Source organism: Pyrgilauda ruficollis, unplaced genomic scaffold (assembly GCF_017590135.1).
Source record: "Pyrgilauda ruficollis isolate IOZ18807 unplaced genomic scaffold, ASM1759013v1 scaffold16, whole genome shotgun sequence".
Lineage (NCBI taxonomy): Eukaryota > Metazoa > Chordata > Aves > Passeriformes > Passeridae > Pyrgilauda > Pyrgilauda ruficollis.
Window position 1 is genome coordinate 14,264,715 of NW_024514764.1, and position 16,401 is coordinate 14,281,115.

The 16,401-nt window shown below is 56.0% G+C and overlaps 1 protein-coding gene across 6 annotated transcripts in view; it reads left to right on the top strand.

Annotated features, from left to right (window-relative positions):
- Positions 1–16,401, top strand: part of LOC121350895 (ankyrin repeat and fibronectin type-III domain-containing protein 1-like) — a 240,033-nt gene that overhangs the window by 215,516 nt on the left and 8,116 nt on the right. For all 6 annotated transcript variants that reach the window (XM_041462667.1, XM_041462666.1, XM_041462665.1 and 3 more), the window contains 10 exons: positions 8,656–8,857; positions 9,144–9,351; positions 9,646–9,840; positions 10,081–10,194; positions 10,773–10,870; positions 12,297–12,387; positions 14,153–14,260; positions 14,487–14,586; positions 15,103–15,235; positions 16,134–16,253. In XM_041462667.1, the coding sequence (XP_041318601.1) occupies positions 8,656–8,857; positions 9,144–9,351; positions 9,646–9,840; positions 10,081–10,194; positions 10,773–10,870; positions 12,297–12,387; positions 14,153–14,260; positions 14,487–14,586; positions 15,103–15,235; positions 16,134–16,253 (1,369 nt within the window). The remainder of the gene's footprint in view (positions 1–8,655; positions 8,858–9,143; positions 9,352–9,645; positions 9,841–10,080; positions 10,195–10,772; positions 10,871–12,296; positions 12,388–14,152; positions 14,261–14,486; positions 14,587–15,102; positions 15,236–16,133; positions 16,254–16,401) is intronic.

Sequence of the window (16,401 nt, forward strand, 5' to 3'; positions counted from 1 at the left end):
GGGCAGCCTGGGGCCCAAGGTTGGACTGTTCACAGAGGGATTTCACAGGGCAAGGAAGAGGAAGATGAAGAGGTGGTTTGGAGCGTGGTGGTTGTTCTCGGAGAGGCTTCGATGTGTGAGCGGGGCGGGGGGGCGCGGGGCCGGAGCCGGCGGCTGGAATGCGTGTCCCGCGTAACCCTGGCTTGCACCGCGTCCAGCCAGTCTGGTGCCGCGGTTCGGGTTTCACGGCGGACTTTAAACCCGGCCATATTTAGCGTGAGCCTCGCCGGCCTGTCAGGGAGGGAAAGCCGCAGCACAACTAATAAAAAAAGCCAAACAAAAACAATGTAATTAAAGAGACTCAGCACTGTGTGTTCCCATAGCAAGAACATTTACCCAAGACTTCCTTGCTCAGATACTTAATGTCAAGCAGCAATTAAAGGCTGGCTTTGTGGCGAGGCAGCGAGAAGGGCTTGTCCTGGCCGGGAGACGGGAGCGCAGGGCTGAGCGGCCCCGGTGCCTGTGCCGGTGGGGAGGGACCGGCGGCGTTTGGCACCGGGAGGTGCCCCAGGGACGTGTGCGGGTCACACAGGGATGCTGCATCCCGAGCAGCAGCTCCCGAACCCCTCCAGGCAGAGATGCCCTTAATCTGTACTGCACAGACCCACTCAGCTCCATCCCCACAAAAGTTCGGTAGCACAGAAGCAGAAAAGTGGATTTTCTGTGGATTTTCTAGGTAAGAACCTCTGGGCAGGACGCAGCAGCTCTGCTGGGTAAATTCTTGTGAAAACAGTAAAATCAGCAGGGCTGGGCTGGGCATAGAAGCTTCCAGCATCTCCTTCCTGATACAGATCTGTGGATGGAGACTGTGTGAGCCTCTGAAATGTTGAATTTCCTCCCTCAAGGGATGGTTTGGGGTGTTGGAACCAGGCTGTGCCCACTAGTGCCCTGTTCTCTGCAGCCCAAAGTGTTGCTTATGGGCTGCTGGTGTTGGCAGCATCACCTGCCTTGGCTGGTGAGCCAGTCCTTGTGCCATGTCCCTCAGCACAGTCCCCAGGAAGAGGTGCCCCGTGCCCTGGCGTGAGGTGCTGCATGAGGTGTGTGTGCAGGAGGGTGCCCTGCATGGCACGGCCAGGACAGTGGCACTTTGTGATGGCAGCCCTGCCTGACAGCAGTCCTGACCCTGATGGCACGTGTCACAGGGACACTGCAAATGAAAGTCTGATTTGGGCTACATTTTAGCGGCCACTGAACCTCAAGATCCTTCTGGTCTCACTTTTAAGCAGTGATCAGGAGGTCTAATGAAAAAAAAAAAAGAAAAGCAAGAAGCGGCAGCATTATTGTGTTGCAGCAGAGTTTGCTCAAGCATCTCCACTCCCTTCCTCCCCAAAGGCACTGCTGGGCCTGCAGCAGTGGGGTGTTTTATGGGACACTGTCAGCAAGTGATCTACTTGGTTGGCTCCAGACCTCTCTCGGAGTCCTGAAGTCTCCATCGTTCCCAAATTCAGCCTGTGATTTAAGTGGGGGTGAGACATTTGGGCAGGCTCTTTTGTGCTGTGCCAGGGGGCATGGCTGTGCCTCAGGAGGACACTGCTGACCCCCAGCCAGCCCTGTGGTGTGGGATCTCGTGTGTCCAGCCTGTGTGAGTCCCTTCTGCCACAGCTGAGTGAGGACTGGACCCGGGGAGTGAGGAGGGGTCCTTGCCATGTGTTCCCAGTGCAAGTGTTCCCCAAAGGATGCAAAAAACCTTCTGTTTTGGGGAGTAGCCTGGATGGCACAGGGGGGATGCTCAGAGGGGGAGTGCTCCAAGGGGGAATGCTGCTCTTCATCTGCTGGAGAGGTGCAGGGCACTGGGCACTGCTGGATATTGCAGATATCACCCAGGATGTGCTTTTCATTTGGGTACCGAGCTGCTGGGAGTCAATTTTCCCCTCCAGAGAAAAGCTGTCCTCCCAACAGGAGGACAGGAGACAGGACAGAGCAGGACAAGCTGCGCCAGGGTGGGCTGTGTGTCCCCGGCGGTGTTCTCTGCTGCCATGGGCCATGAGCTCCTTGGGCAGCACAGACACACCACGGGTGCCCTGCATGGGGACAGCAGGGACAATGTGCTGCCATTGGTGCTCAGGAAGTTCTGCACTGACCCAGGGGCGTGACACCACACTGAGCTCCTCCAAGCATTGGGGTCTAACAGCACTGGGCTTCTGGAGCTCCAACAAAAATGTCCTGGCAGGAGAGCATCTATATAAGTTAGTTGTTATTGCTAAACAAAAGAGGCATGCTTGCTTCAGCTCCACTCAAAACAAAACCCAGCAGGTTTGCCAAGTGGGGAGAAGAGAGAAAAGCTGGAGGAAACACAAACAAAGAAACAAAGTCTGCTTTGGTGCCTTTCCTTGGACCCAGGTTTCAATAGGCAAGTGCATTTTCTAGGCACACAGATGTTTCCGTGGAGCAGGAGTGTTTTGCTCCGTGTCTCCATGGCCAGGTCACTGCACAGCACTGAAATGCCTTGGTGGTCTGCACAGCCCAGGGTTGGTAGCTGCTGTGCCTGCTGCTCCATGAGCCCTGCTGCCTTGCAGGGATGCTGATCATGGCATTTGGTCCTAGTTCTGATCGTGCTTTTTGGTGGGTTGTGAAATCCCACTCTTTGGAAGGGCTCCCCTACTCATGTTCCATTTTTAATCCAGCTTCTATTTTGCCAGTCATGAAAAATTGCTTATGCTTGGGCAAAAAGAGTGGAAAATGCAAACACATCAGCAGCTCCTCTTCATGCTGGACACAGCACCTCTTGTTCCTGTCCCCATGGCTGTGGGGAGCTGCTCTGAGTGTTGGTCTCTGCTGTAGAGTGTTGGTGTCCAAGTGTCCATGGCCATAGTTGTGAATTCCTGCTGCACAGGGGTGAGCACAGGGGTGACCCTGGACATGGGTCAGACCAAGTGTGCTCAGGTGTGGAGAGACCTCTCACACTCAGATTTTTCTCTCAGGAAACACCTGTATGCTGATCTTTCCACTTGATCTCATAGGATCATACAGCTATGGAACAACTCAGGTTGGAAAAACCATACAGTTCCACCCCCTGCCATGGGCAGGGACACCTCCCACTGTCCCAGGCTGCTCCAAGCCCCATCCAGCCTGGCCTTGGACACTGCCAGGGATCCAGGGGCAGCCACAGCTGCTCTGGGCACCCTGTGCCAGGGCCTGCCCACCCTCACAGGGAACAATTCCTTCCCAATGTCCCAATCTAACCCTGCCCACTGGGAGTAGGAAGCCATTCCCTGTGTCCTGTCCCTCCATCCCTTGTCCCCAGTCCCTCTCCAGCTCTCCTGGAGCCCCTTTAGGCCCTGCAAGGGGCTCTGAGGTGTCCCTGGAGCCTTCTCCTCTCCAGGTGAGCACCCCCAGCTCTGCCAGCCTGACTCCAGAGCAGAGGGGCTTCAGTCTTTGATGAATCTCTGTGACCTCCTGTGCACTCACTTTTCTATGCTGGGGGCCCAGATCTGGAGGTGGCTCTGCAGGTGGGGTCTCACCTGAGCAGGGCAGAGGGGCAGATTTGCCCTCTTGCCCTGCTGCCCACGCTTGGTGCTGGTCACCTCTTGCTGTGAGCTCCCTGTTGTGCTGAGCTTGGCTGCATTGGGTTGTGTCCCCCTGATAACTGGTTTTTAGGCTACTTCTGTCCTTTGCCTGTTCCATCCTTGGATACCCCTCTGGACTGAATTGGAGCATGGTTCAGAAGAGTATCCCTGGCATCTTTTGCTAACACACCACTGGCATCCACGTGGCTGTGGGGCTTCAGCAAACTCTGCAAGGGCCCAGTCCCTCTTCTGCTCCCAATACCAACCCTTGTCCTTTGAAAGCCATCAGCACCTTTCATCCCCCATCTTTCAGGCTCCTTTTTTCTTGTGCATGGAACCCTGCTGCTCCCTTGTTTGCTGCATCAGGCTGGGAACGGTGGGAGAGCTCCCAGGAGTGCCAGCCACCCACACTGACCCCAGGGACTGAGTGCAGAGCTGAGCTCGTGTCAGCTGCTGTGCCTGGAGCCTGCCCTCTCACTGCTCCCTTGGGCAGGCACCCGGGAGCTTTTCCTTCCCACAGCCAGCCTGGGGGCAGCCTGGGGGGACCCGGAGCCTCGGGGTGTGCCAGGGAGGTCACTGCCCCAGCAGCAGCACGGCTGGCACACGAGCTGTTCCCAGCCAGGCTCCTGGTGCTGAGAGGGCTGTGGGATGGCCACCGTGGCCCCCACCAGCCACATAACTGAGTCATGGACTCCTCTGGGTTGGAAGGGATCTTAAAGATTGTTTATCCCATCCCACCCCTGCCATGGGCAGGGACACCTTCCACCATCCCAGGTTGCTCCAAGCCCCCGTGTCCTGGCCTTGGACACTGCCAAGGATCCAGGGGCAGCCACAGCCTCTCTGGGCACCCTGTGCCAGGGCCTCACCACCCTTATGGTAAAAATTTTCTTCCTTATGTGTGGCCTGGTGACCTGGGGGCAGGGTGGGCATTCCCTGCCTGCCCAGGTACCCGCTGGGCTCGGGGTGGGCAGGGCTGTCCCATCCCCCTCGGGCTCTGGGCTCTGTCGTGGGGCACAGCAGCCGTGTCTGTCAGGGACTGGTTCTCAGCTGGACACTCAGAGGGGCTACACCCTTCCACAAAATGCACTTAAAATCAAGGAATTGCAACAACTATTAACACTTTTTACTAGGCCAAGATCTGCAGTATTGCAAACATTAATGTTCAGAATACCATAAACCACACTGTAAACTACCCAGTGGAATTGCTTGTGTTTGATGCTGGAGGAAGGAAAAAAAATGAAGATGCCTTACGCTCGTCCATTCTCATGCACTTTTAAAAGAAAAGAAAACCACCTCTGTTGCATTGGTTTCCTGAGATAGAATCATAGTTAGAATCACTAAGGTTGGAAAAAACATTTAAGATCATCAAATCCAACAATTAACTCAGCACTGCCAAGGCCACCACGAAACAATGTCCCCAGGTGCCACATCCACACGGCTTTTAAATCCTTCAAGGGATGGTGACTCCACCACTGCCCAGCACAGCTGTGCCAGTGCCTGACCACCCTTTCAGGGAAGAAGTTTTCCTGACATCCAATCTAAACCTCCCCTGGCACAGCTTCAGGCCATTTCCCTTGTCCTGTCCATGTTTCCTGGGAGCACAGCCCAAGCCCCCTGGCTGTCCCCTCCTGTCAGGAGTTGTGCAGATGCAGAAGATCACCCCTGAGCCTCCTTTTCTCCAGGCTGAGCCCCATTCCCAGCTCCCTCAGCCCCTCCTGGGGCTTCAGATCCTTCTCCAGCTCCATTTCCTCCCCTGGACACTCTCCAGCCATGAAAGGCCCAGAACTGACCTCAGATAGATCTGAGCAGCCCCAGCTGATCCTTCCACAGAACCTCAGCTTCTTCTATGGAGAAGACTTCTACTCCATAGAAGTGTTTTGGTGGTGTGAAGAGTTTGCCCTTCACACATAGAAGGAGTTTGCTGGTGTGTGGGTTTATGGCACTGCAAACCTGATGTCCACATCACCTCCCTGATGGTCACAAACACCTCCCCTATGGCCAGAGAGCTGAACTGCTGGGGCAGGCAGAGCACCTGTCCTCTTCTTGCAGACTGTTGGACAATAATTAGTAACAAGAACCAATTGTGGCTGAGATAAATTTAGTTTGGCTGCACTGAGACTCTTCAGGCAGAGGAGGTGGGATCTCCTCCCACACCTCCCTGCAGGATGGGGCTTTGCCATGGGTAAGCTGGTGTTGGCTGGTTGGCCCCTGAGGGCAGGACATCTGCAGGTGTTGTTTTCAGCTATCAGTTGCTCCAGGGCAAAGTTTAGCTGTAGATAAATCAAGACCATTTCACTGAGTCCAGATGACTCATACCCACAGGGCAGGAAACTCTTTTATCTTGGGGGCAGCTGGTTTAATATACATAGATATTCACTCCTGAGCACTGAATAATTTCCATCTCTTTACTTCTCATTAAAAGCAAATCAGAGGAGGGAAAACAGTGAGAAATTTCTCTCTGTCCCTGTTTCTGCCATCTCTGAGAGAGCTTCCTCCTAGCTGTGCAGTCTGCCTGCACTGGGTCATTTGCTGTGTGTTTTAATTGGCAGAACAAATTACTTTCTCTCCAAAGCACCTCTCCATTTTAAACCCTGATTCTGCAGGCATGAATGGAGCAGGGATCTGTTACAACAGGGTCTGCTCCAGCTTCCGTGGAGGGAAGAGCATTCCATGTGGGAGAGCATTGTTGTCTCCTTTGAAGAAGGGGAGCTGCAGTGGAATTCACACTTATGTGTTGACGAGCCTGCTGAAAGAGCCACCTTCACCTCTGAGCAGCAGCTAGAGGTGGAGAGGAGGGAGAAGAACTTGGGCATCAGGGAACTCTTAAACACAAGAGAAAGGGCAAGGTTTTGCTGGAGAACCTCTCAAGTCAGTTCTCTTTCCTAAATACACCAGGCAGTGCTTTGCATCTCAGGCTTCTCCTGAGGGTCAGGACCTGCCTTCCTGTCTCTTCCTGTCAGAACAGCTCTGCCTGCTCGGGTACAGGTGGCTTTTCTCTCGTCTCTGCGCAGCAGTGACAGCAGAGCTGTGCTGCCATTCCACCCCTGTTCCCTGCCCTCTGCAGAAGGCTGTGTGTGCTGTGTGTGAGCCCTTGGCATGAGGAGCCCTCAGGAGAGGTCGTGCCAGGAGCTGCTCCCTGTCCATGATGACATGTGGTGTGCAGAGGCTGAGGACACCGTGTCCAGAGCCAGGCAGGTCCCGGAGACCGTAGGACTTGTTTTCTGCGCTTCCTTGCATTGTGCAGGTCTCTCCCACCATGGTGACACACTCCTGGGTGCTGATCCCTTCCTCCCCACCAGAACCAGTAGGACTCTGCTGCTCAAAACTCACCCACTCCCGTGTGGTTGCTCAGGGATATTTTGCCACCTGAAGTGACAAAACACCTGTCTGCTTTTGCAAATGGGCCTTTGGTTGGTGTGGCTGGTGCTCAGTGTCTGATCCATGAAGCCCTGTGTTCAGATAATGTCCATTTCTGGAGCAACCCAGGGCAGCAACTTGACACTGTGGCTTGGGCCACACTGGAGCCCTCTAAATCCACAGGCTGAAGCTGATGAGATGAATGATTGCCAGGAGCCAACCTTCGCAGCACTTTCCACTCTTAAATATCACAGTAATAAAAGGTAAAATCATTAAAGTCCTTCTGCAACCCCCTGTGCCTCATCTGAAATGAGGACGACAAAGGGCACAGAGCGAGGGGTTATTAATATCCTGTCTCACGATGATGGCTTTATAAACATCCTCACCACAGGCACAGCCTCGCTGGGGTGTTCTGGCATGACCATCAGCCAAATGCCATGCTTTTATCACACTTGATATTTAACCAATAAAGCAAGGGGAGGAAGACTTTGCCCCTAAATGTCTGACCTTATACACAGGGGGATGGGGCCAAAACTGAGAGAAACTGTGTTAAGTGTAGCCGTGCTAAATGCTCCTTAGACTTGATGCTCCTCTCTGGGAACTGTGCCAGAGCTCCAGCAAGAAGGGGATCAGATGTTTGACGCAGTGGAAACCCTCCATGTCACAGGGGATGATTCATGGGCAAAAGCCCCATACGGCAAGAAGGCCACACTCACACAAAGCAGGGGATTTTGACTGGTGGCATGAGGTCTTGATGGAGACAGGAGGGTCCTGGCTGCAGGGAAAGGAACAGCTCCCACTCTGGAGAGCCCCAGAAAAGACACTAGCTTTCCTTGTGACTGGTAGATCTTGAAAATAAGAATCAAAATCATGTCCCAATGGCAGGGCATTGGAACCAGATGGTCTTCAAGGTCCCTTCCAACCCAAACCAGTCTGTGATTCTATAATCAGAGAGGAGAAAAGATTTTGTAGGTTAATGGATGGAAAAGGTAAGGAGCAGCTGTGAAGCCTGGATCTCTTGGTGAGCAGAAGACTGGGGTCACTGGTCCCCATCAGGACCTGGCATTGTCTGGATACCCTTAGAAATGGCCCTTAATGTTCCCTGCTCCCACTTCACTTCCAGAGAGTGCCCTTTGCTGGAACAGCAACTCCAAGAAAAGTCATGTACCACAAAGGGCTGAGGGATGGTGTTAAGTGCAGGACACGGGTTCCTGCAGAAGGGTGGGTGTGGAGAGGGTACACAAGGCTATCCCAGGCCAGTGGTGATGGACAGCGATCACCCAGCACGGGTCTGGAGGCTGCCAGGCCCTGCAGCCTTCGCTGCAGGGGGCTGGGCATCCCTGGATGGGTCAGCCCATCTCTGTAGGAGCTGGATGGTGGAGACTGGGTGTGTGGACAGATTGCCCTAGTGGGATGGATCCAGACCAGCTGTAGAGCTGAACAGCCTGAGTTTGCTTTGGGCATCCCAGCTTCTGTATGGAAGGAAATGCCTTACCTGCAGGGATCATATGAGCCCTTTGGCACCCCTGCAGGGCCAGCAGCAGTGGTGAGGAAGAGGAACAGATCTGCCACAGCTGAAAACAGATGGATGAGGGCATTGCTGGCACTGGCATTCACCTTGCAGCCGCTCATATTGGTGCTGCCTGGGAGTGCTCTGGCTCTCCGATTCCTGTCTTGGTCCTGACAATACAGATGTGCCTCTGCTTTTCTGGCACATCCTCCATGCCTCATTTCCCTCCTGGCTTTTTCCCAGGTCATCCTCCCCTAAAATGACGCAGCAGATGCGGGACCTGCAGCTGGCACAGGCCAGGAAGCCACCGGGCCCTTCCTCACCAAACGCGGCCAAGAGGCTCTACCGAAACCTGTCCGGGAAATTCCGCGTCAACTACACCTCCTTTGATGAGGGCAGCCTGGTGGGACGGGGCGAGAAGGAGAAGCTCCGCAAGTCCTACCTGGTCAGTGCCTGCTGGTTCCATCCAGATGGGGACAGAGGGTCCCTGTGTGGATGGTGCTGGAACTTGGGTGGGAGCACAAGAGTGTGTTAAGTGAAGCTGTAGCAAGTTCAGTTGGAGCTGGTCCAGGTGTTTGCTTGGCATCATCCAGATGTGTCTGCAAAGAGCTGGGGTGAGGGCACCCTCTCTCTGATTCGGTTAATGGGGTGCTAGTGAGGGCCCAGGGTATGTGGTGGGATGGAGGAGGGTGCCCCATGCTCAGCCCAGCTGCATTTCTCCTTTCACCCAGTTCCAGAGCAATGCTGCACTCTTTGAGGCTGTGGAACTGCAGGATCTTGACAGGGTGCAGGAGATGCTGAAGCACTACAGCCCTGAGGAGCTGGACCTCAACACTCCCAACAGCGAGGGGCTCCTGCCTCTGGACATCGCCATCATGACCAACAATGCTCCCATCGCCAGGGCCCTGCTGCAGGCGGGAGCGAAGGAGAGCCCACACTGTGAGTTGGGACAGGGAGTCGTGCTGTGCCCATCACCTGGGTCTCCAGTGTGGTGCAGTGGAGCACCACAGGCATTGGATGCAGAGGGGAGGTGATCACTGGGCTCTGGGGGACTGGTGCAGGCTGCAGCCGGGCTCGAGGGGAACCGCGCACTCGAGCGGACCCCAGGACTAGGAGATGGAGGGGAGGATGGGATCTCAGGGTGGGAATTCATGCCAGCAGAGGCAGAGCTTGCCCTAACCACCTTCTCCGCCCTTTCCTCCTGGGCCCGTGGCCGTGTGCACCCTCCCACAGTTGTGAGCCTGGAAAGCCGCTCGCTGCACCTCTCCACGCTGGTGCGGGAAGCGGAGCAGCGCGTCAACGAGCTGATGGCACAGGTGGTGAACGAGGCGCCCAACGCTGACTGCTCCGAGAAGGAGAAGCAGCTTAAGGCCTGGGAGTGGCGATTCCGGCTTTACAAGCGCATGAAGGCAGGGTTTGAGCATGCCCGTGAGTGACCGCAGGAGGGCTGGGACTGTCCTTGTTCCACGGGAAGGAGTGGGGCTGTGCATGGCACAAGCACCCATCACCTGCACCCTGTGGGCAGGACTTGCACTGTGGGTGTGTGGAGGGGAGAATGTGTTCCATCAGGGAATATGTCCCTGGGACCGGGGAGAGGCCCAAGAAGGACACGGGGAGGTTCAGAGTGACTGTCATTGCTGTAGCAGTCCCTGCACTCTCTGTCCCCAGGAGTGCCAGATGCCCCCAGCAGCGTCCACCTCTCTGTGGCCAGCAGCTCCTCATTGCAGGTGACCTTCTGGGAGCCCCTGAGCGTCAACTCAGCCGTTGTCACCAAGTACAAAGGTAAGGACTGAGATCCCTGCAGCAGGGCAGGGTCACACAGCCACAGCAGGTGCCTTGCACCCTGTGTCAGCACAACAGAGCCATGGGCAGTGCTGCCAAGCCCCAGTCAGGCCACTTTTGTGCTGGAGGACAGAGGAAGCCACGGCTGCTGGACAGCCGGGACACCACCCAAATGCTCTGAACTAGACCAAACACCATCCTGCACCAAGGCAAAACTTGGGGCGTCACTTGTTGGCTGCCTCCTCATCCTGCACACTGGGAAGACTTTGTTGTCATGCACCCCTCACCCACTTAAACCAGATATTTTTGGCTTCTGGAAGAATTTCTTCCATCTCCCACTTCTGAGCCACCAATTAAATGTGCTGACCCCATCTTATGTGGCTTGGTGAGGACAACAGCTCCCCATGACCTTCCCCCTACTATGAATCACCTTTTTTCCATGCCTGTACTGTGCTGCCTCCATCTCCTGTGCTGTCTGCAGTCCCCCTGCAGCTGCTGTCTGTGACATGCTGCCCCAGCTCTGGTGGCCTGTCCCCACTCCAGGGCTTCATGACACCTTGGGGTCTCTCTCCTTGCAGTGGAGTGGAGCTGCTCCCCCACCTTCTCACCACTGCTGGGAGAAGCCATGATCGACAAGCTGAAGGACCTGCACTTCACCATCCAGGGGCTGGTGTCGGTGAGTGCCAGGGGTGCCCACAGCGGGCAGGGAGAGCCCACAGCTGGGAAAAGCCACAGGCCATAGTGCAGCCCATGAGGAGGGGATCAGGCACTGCCACAGGCTGCCCAGGGCAGTGGTGGAGTCGTCCTCCCTGGAAATGTTCAAAAGACATGTATTTGGTACTTGGGGACATGGTTTAGTGATGACCTTGACTCAGTGACCTTAGATGCCTTTTCCAACCTTAATGGTTCTTTGTTTCTGTGATCGTTCTGAGCAGGAACAATAGGATTGTGCCATGCTGCGTGCCATGGGCACAGCCTGGGCAGAGCCAAGAGTGTGGGGCTGGGAGAAGTATCTGTCTGTCCCTGCATGGCTGCAGCCCCTGACAGTGGGGAATCTCCCTGAGAGGGTGCCTGGGGACTCTGCAGTGACAGGTAGAATGGGCCCATTCACCCAACACTGATTTATTCTCCATCCCCCTCCCCATTCCTGTCTCCACCCTGGCTCTTCCTGGGCAGTAAATCAGTGGCTCAGTCCTCTGCCACCTTCACTGTCCAACCCCTCGCCCCAGCCCCGATGTCACCAAGAAGGGGGACCAGCCCCATCTTCAGCTTTGGGAGCTCAGCAAGGTCATGGCTGGTGGTACTGTGGCTCTCTGCTGTTTTATCTCCCTGAGACCCACAAGAGCCATGCCTGGGCTGGCACCAGGGATGCGGGGACTGCGGTGGGATGGAGCTCAGGATGGGAACACGGGCAGATGCTGGGATACATGGGGTCACCCTTGGCAGGGATAGGCAGGCAGGGAGCACTGATTTAAGGAGCAGAGAACCCCCTTGGTGAGGTGAGAGGGGCTTAGGCCAGGAGCGCTGTCAGGGCGGGAGCGGCCCACAGTGTGGCAGGAGGGGCTCAAGCGGAGCCTGGAGCAGCATCGCTGGAAAAAACTGCTCCAAGCCCATCAGTCACACTCTCAGAGCTGCTTCACAGGCTCCTGTTGCCTTCATGAGTGCCTGGAAGCCTGGCAACATCTGGCAGCTTGGCTGGGCTTTAATCAGAGGCTTTAATCACTGTCACTGTGCTACAAGCTCTTGACAGTACTGGGCCAGCTCCCTGTCTCCAGGGGCTGGATCCTTACATGTCCCAGGGAATCACCAGCACCCCAATGCACAGAAGCACTGAGTCTTTCAGGCTGGACCATCTCTGGCAAGGGACATTTGCAATGTCCGGCCCTTCCTCTGTGGCCCCAAACCCACCCAGCAGGGCCACAGGGAGTCTCTAGTGCTTCATAACAAGGACTTTGTACAGGAGAGGAGGTGACCTGGGCTGTGGGCTCTTAGCTGAGTGCTCCTCATGGTGTACTGGAGCAGTGAGCTGGGGAAATCCTCCCTGCCTCAGCTGCCAAGCCAGGAGAGGTGGGGGTGTGCTGAGTGTGCTGCTCTCCTTGCAGGGCACGGCGTACCACGTCCGCGTGTCTGCCTACAACATGAAGGGTTGGGGTCCCCCGCAAGCCTCTGTGCCCCCCTTCGCCATCCCTTCCAGTGAGTACCCCTGGGAACACTCCCATGGCAGCCAGCACTTTGCGGGGGGGACAGGACAGCTCCCCATGCCATCCAGGGGTCCCTCTCACTGCTGGGATGGGAGCGAGTGGACCCAGGGGCAGAGGCAGAGTTTGGAATCTCAGGCCAGGCAGGGAGGCTGTGCCTGGGAGTCTGGGATGCTGCCTGCAGTCAACAGGTGCCTTGCCAAGCAGTGAGTTTTCAGCCTTGAATTACCTTTGCCATCTGGGAAAGGCTGAGCCTTTTCAGGCCACCTGGATGAGCTCATCCCATGGAGGAAGCTAGGAGGTGGCAAAGAGCCAGGACTCAGAGTGGTCCTGGGTGGCAGTGGCTTCCCACTTTGTGCCACCACATGGTTTCTGCCATCCAGCCCAGACCCAAGGACCTGGGTTTCCCTGGCATGGAGCTGGGATGGGAGTCACGAGCCCCAGCAGAGACTAGCTCTGGGCTGTCAGCACTCTCCTCCCCATGCTGGCCCCAGGAAAAGTGTCAGGGAGCAGCCACCCAATGTCACACAAGGCACCCCAGGGGGCTGGGTGGAGAAGGGCCAGGAGGACTGAGCTAGAAGGAGCAACGCAAAGGTGAAGTTCAGGACTGAGGGAGCTCCAGAATGGCCTCTGCCACTTGTCACCAGTCCCAAAACAGGTGCCTGTGTGGTGTCCCATGGCACTGGTGCTGTAAATGAGTAAGGAGCAGCCCCATGGGAGGCTGAGCATATCCCAAGGATCAGGCCACGGAAGCACATCCTGTCCCACCATGCTGCAGGGACTCAGGGAGCAGGGAGGGCACTGGGAACAGGTGGAGGTGAACAGTAATGGATCAAAGAGGTGCAGCACCATGCACAGCTCTGGCTGCAGATCCACAGAGAACTGAAATCACCAAAAATCCATTCGCATGTCTAGGAATACACACAGCAAGGGCACAGCAGTCTACTACCGTGGCTTTATCTTGTCCCTGTCGTGTTTGCACCCACTTTAAAGCCGATTTGCCACCTCACACAGGTTACATTCCCTGTGACCAAGATCCAGGTGGCATCAATTCGGTGTGGCTGAAGTGAATCAGACAGGAGTGGGGTTTATTTATTTTTATTGCCAGTAATATTTCTCCCTTCAGTAGAGATCCCTCCCTGGCCCAGCAGAATATAGTCAGGCACCTCCCTGGGTGTTTTTAAAGCTACTAAAAATAGCGGCAAGTTCTAGCCAAAGTTAACAGAGCTGAACTTTCCATGGAAAACAGCAGCAGGCAGGACATGGGGTGTTTAAAGCAATTAATAAAAAGCTGAGGGAGAAGAGCCGGCAGGTCCCCAGCCCTGCGCAGGACCCTGCTGCCATCCCACAGTGGGTGGAGCTGGCGGGAGTTTATTTATGTGTTTGTCGAGGTAAGCCTGGCTTCCAGCGCTCATCTGGAGTAACTGGGGAAGACCTGAAGGAAGAGACTGGAAAGAATTTTATTTTTTAAGGCCAGAGAAGTGTAGCAGCAACAGATGGAACCTTGTTCCTTCCCCCTGGTGTGTCCCTGCCATGCTGTGGGGAAGCCGGTGGCCACGGGGTGCTGTGCAGAGCTGGGTGTTCCTGGGAAGAGTGGCACAAAGCTGGGGATCTCCCAGCACACCCAAAAGTGCCCAGCACCCACAACTTCTGCCATGCTGTGGCACGGGAGGTACACCCAGATGATGTGGGAGGAGGGGATGGGAGCCCCTCTTGCCCCAGGCAGAGGGTGCCGGGGTGATGCCGGTCTGTCCCCACAGACTGGCGGGAGTACGACGGCCGGGCACCGCGGCGGAGGGGGCAGGCTGAAGCTCTGGACCATCTCCTGGGCCAGGTGAAGACCGTCCACCAGCACTGCATTTGCCACGGTGAGCCCACAGCACAGTGCTCCAGGGAGGCTGAGGCAGGGGCAGCTGAGTCCCCAGGGTTGTGGTGTGATCTGCAGAGCTGGGATGGTGCAGGTATAGGTCTGTGCCGTGGATGTGAAGAGCAGGGAGACAGCTCAGGCAATGGAGACCTCAGCAGAGCCTTCCCAATGGGCTGGTATCAGCTCTTCATCTCCTGCTGCAGCATCCTCTGCTCTCTGCTCCACAGAGCCCTGCAAGAACCAGCCCCAGAGCAGAAAGCATTCGGTCTCCAAGAGCCTCAAGCACCTCTTCCACCCTGGCAGCAAGTTTCTCAAGACACTGAAGCGGTGAGAGGCTGGTGCACGGGGATGGTGAGAGCCCCTGTCCCAGCAGGGCCACAGAGCTGCCCATCCTGAGAGCTGTGCCTGCACATTGGGGGGTGGGAGTGCTCAGAGCAGGGTCTGCACTGGGAGTGAGCTGATGGTGGAGATGAGTCCCATGGCCCAGAGATCAGAGGTTCTCTTGGTGTCTCTATTTGCACTGGCCAAGCTGTGCTGGTGCCCAGATCCCTGCATCACCTCTGGGGCTCACCTGGCACTCCACCTTGTCCAGACCCAGAGTGTCCCCTGCACAGTCTGGCCCATCTCTGTCCCATGTGCTGCAGGGTCATGGGCTGTGGTATCTGCTGGGACATGTTGGGTTCCTGTTCCTGCTCCCATACCAGCCACAAGCCTCTTCTGCCACGGGCTGTTGGAGAGAAGTGGGGACCTGGGGCAGGGCATCTCCTCTCAGGAAAGAGATCCTTTGGGAGATGGAGCTGGCAGCTGGGGGTGGCACTGAAGTCTGTCTTCCCTCCCGTGCAGGGGCCTCTACCTGACAGCCATCTTCTACAAGGATGACAACATCCTGGTGACCCACGAAGATCAGATCCCTGTGGTGGAGATTGATGACACCTATTCCTGCCTGCTCATGCAAGATTTCCTCTGGCTCACCAAGGTGGGTGGCTGAGGGCAGAGGACAAGGAATACCCTGTGCTTGGGCAGAGGGCCAGGAGTACCAAGGTGACCCAGGCAGGCATCAGGCAACACTTCTGCCCCTCCAGCCCAGACACTGGGGCTTGGCAGTGCAGGCAGCCCGTGGACTTGTTCCTTGCTGAGGTTCAGCACGGACCAGGAAACTTCCAGGGAATGGCATTTCATCCCAACCCATGGAAGCCCAAAGATGGGTGACAGATCAGAGCCACTGGGCAGGCTATGTGCCAGGATGGGTGGGCACTGCCTCTCCACAGGGATGTCAGTGGCTGTTGAACTGCTTCCCCTCAGTATTCTTCTATGGCACCTCTGCCTCTGCTGTAGGATGCACAGGGAGCTGCTGCCAGCTCCCCTGATGTCAGCAGACTTAGGGAAAGGGCATGTGGGCAGCTCAGGACCAAAATAATGTGCTGGTTGATCCTTATCTACTGATGGAGAGTGCTTTCTTCTCCCTCCCCACCTTGGCCACCTTGTGTTCAAGCTTAAGGTTTCAGTCCTAGATGAAGATGGATGTCTGAGTGGACATGGCTCAGGGCTGCCTTTGGGTGCAGGCTCTGGAGGCATCTCAGCACCTGCGGCACAGGGATTTGTTTGCACCCCTGCTGAGAGGTGCTGCATGCCCATGCACATTCCTAACCCAACTCAGAGAGCCAAACGATTTCCCCAAAACCCCCTGGTGTGACCCAGCTGCAGCAGCGGTGACACTCTGTGGTGTGTGCAGGTGTCATGTATGGATGACACTCTGTGGTGTGTGCAGGTGTCATGTATGGATGACACTCTGTGGTGTGTGCAGGTGTCATGTATGGATGACACTCTGTGGTGTGCAGGTGTCATGTATGGATGACACTCTGTGGTGTGTGCAGGTGTCATGTATGTGGGACGAGATCCTGTGGCTGCGGCAGTGTGTCACCGTGTCCCAGTCCTCCTGCTCCTGCATCCTGCAGACACGCTTCAAGATGCTGCTGGCCATCTCACAGATGCAGGTGAGGATCAGCCTAGGGGGGAACAAACACTTCAAGTGGGATGCTGGAGGCTGAGCTCCTTTGGGAGCAGCATGCAGATGTACCACAATTGGGATAAACCCAGGATCTGCTGGCCACGACTGTGTGTCCCTGCCTCGTCCCCCCGGCA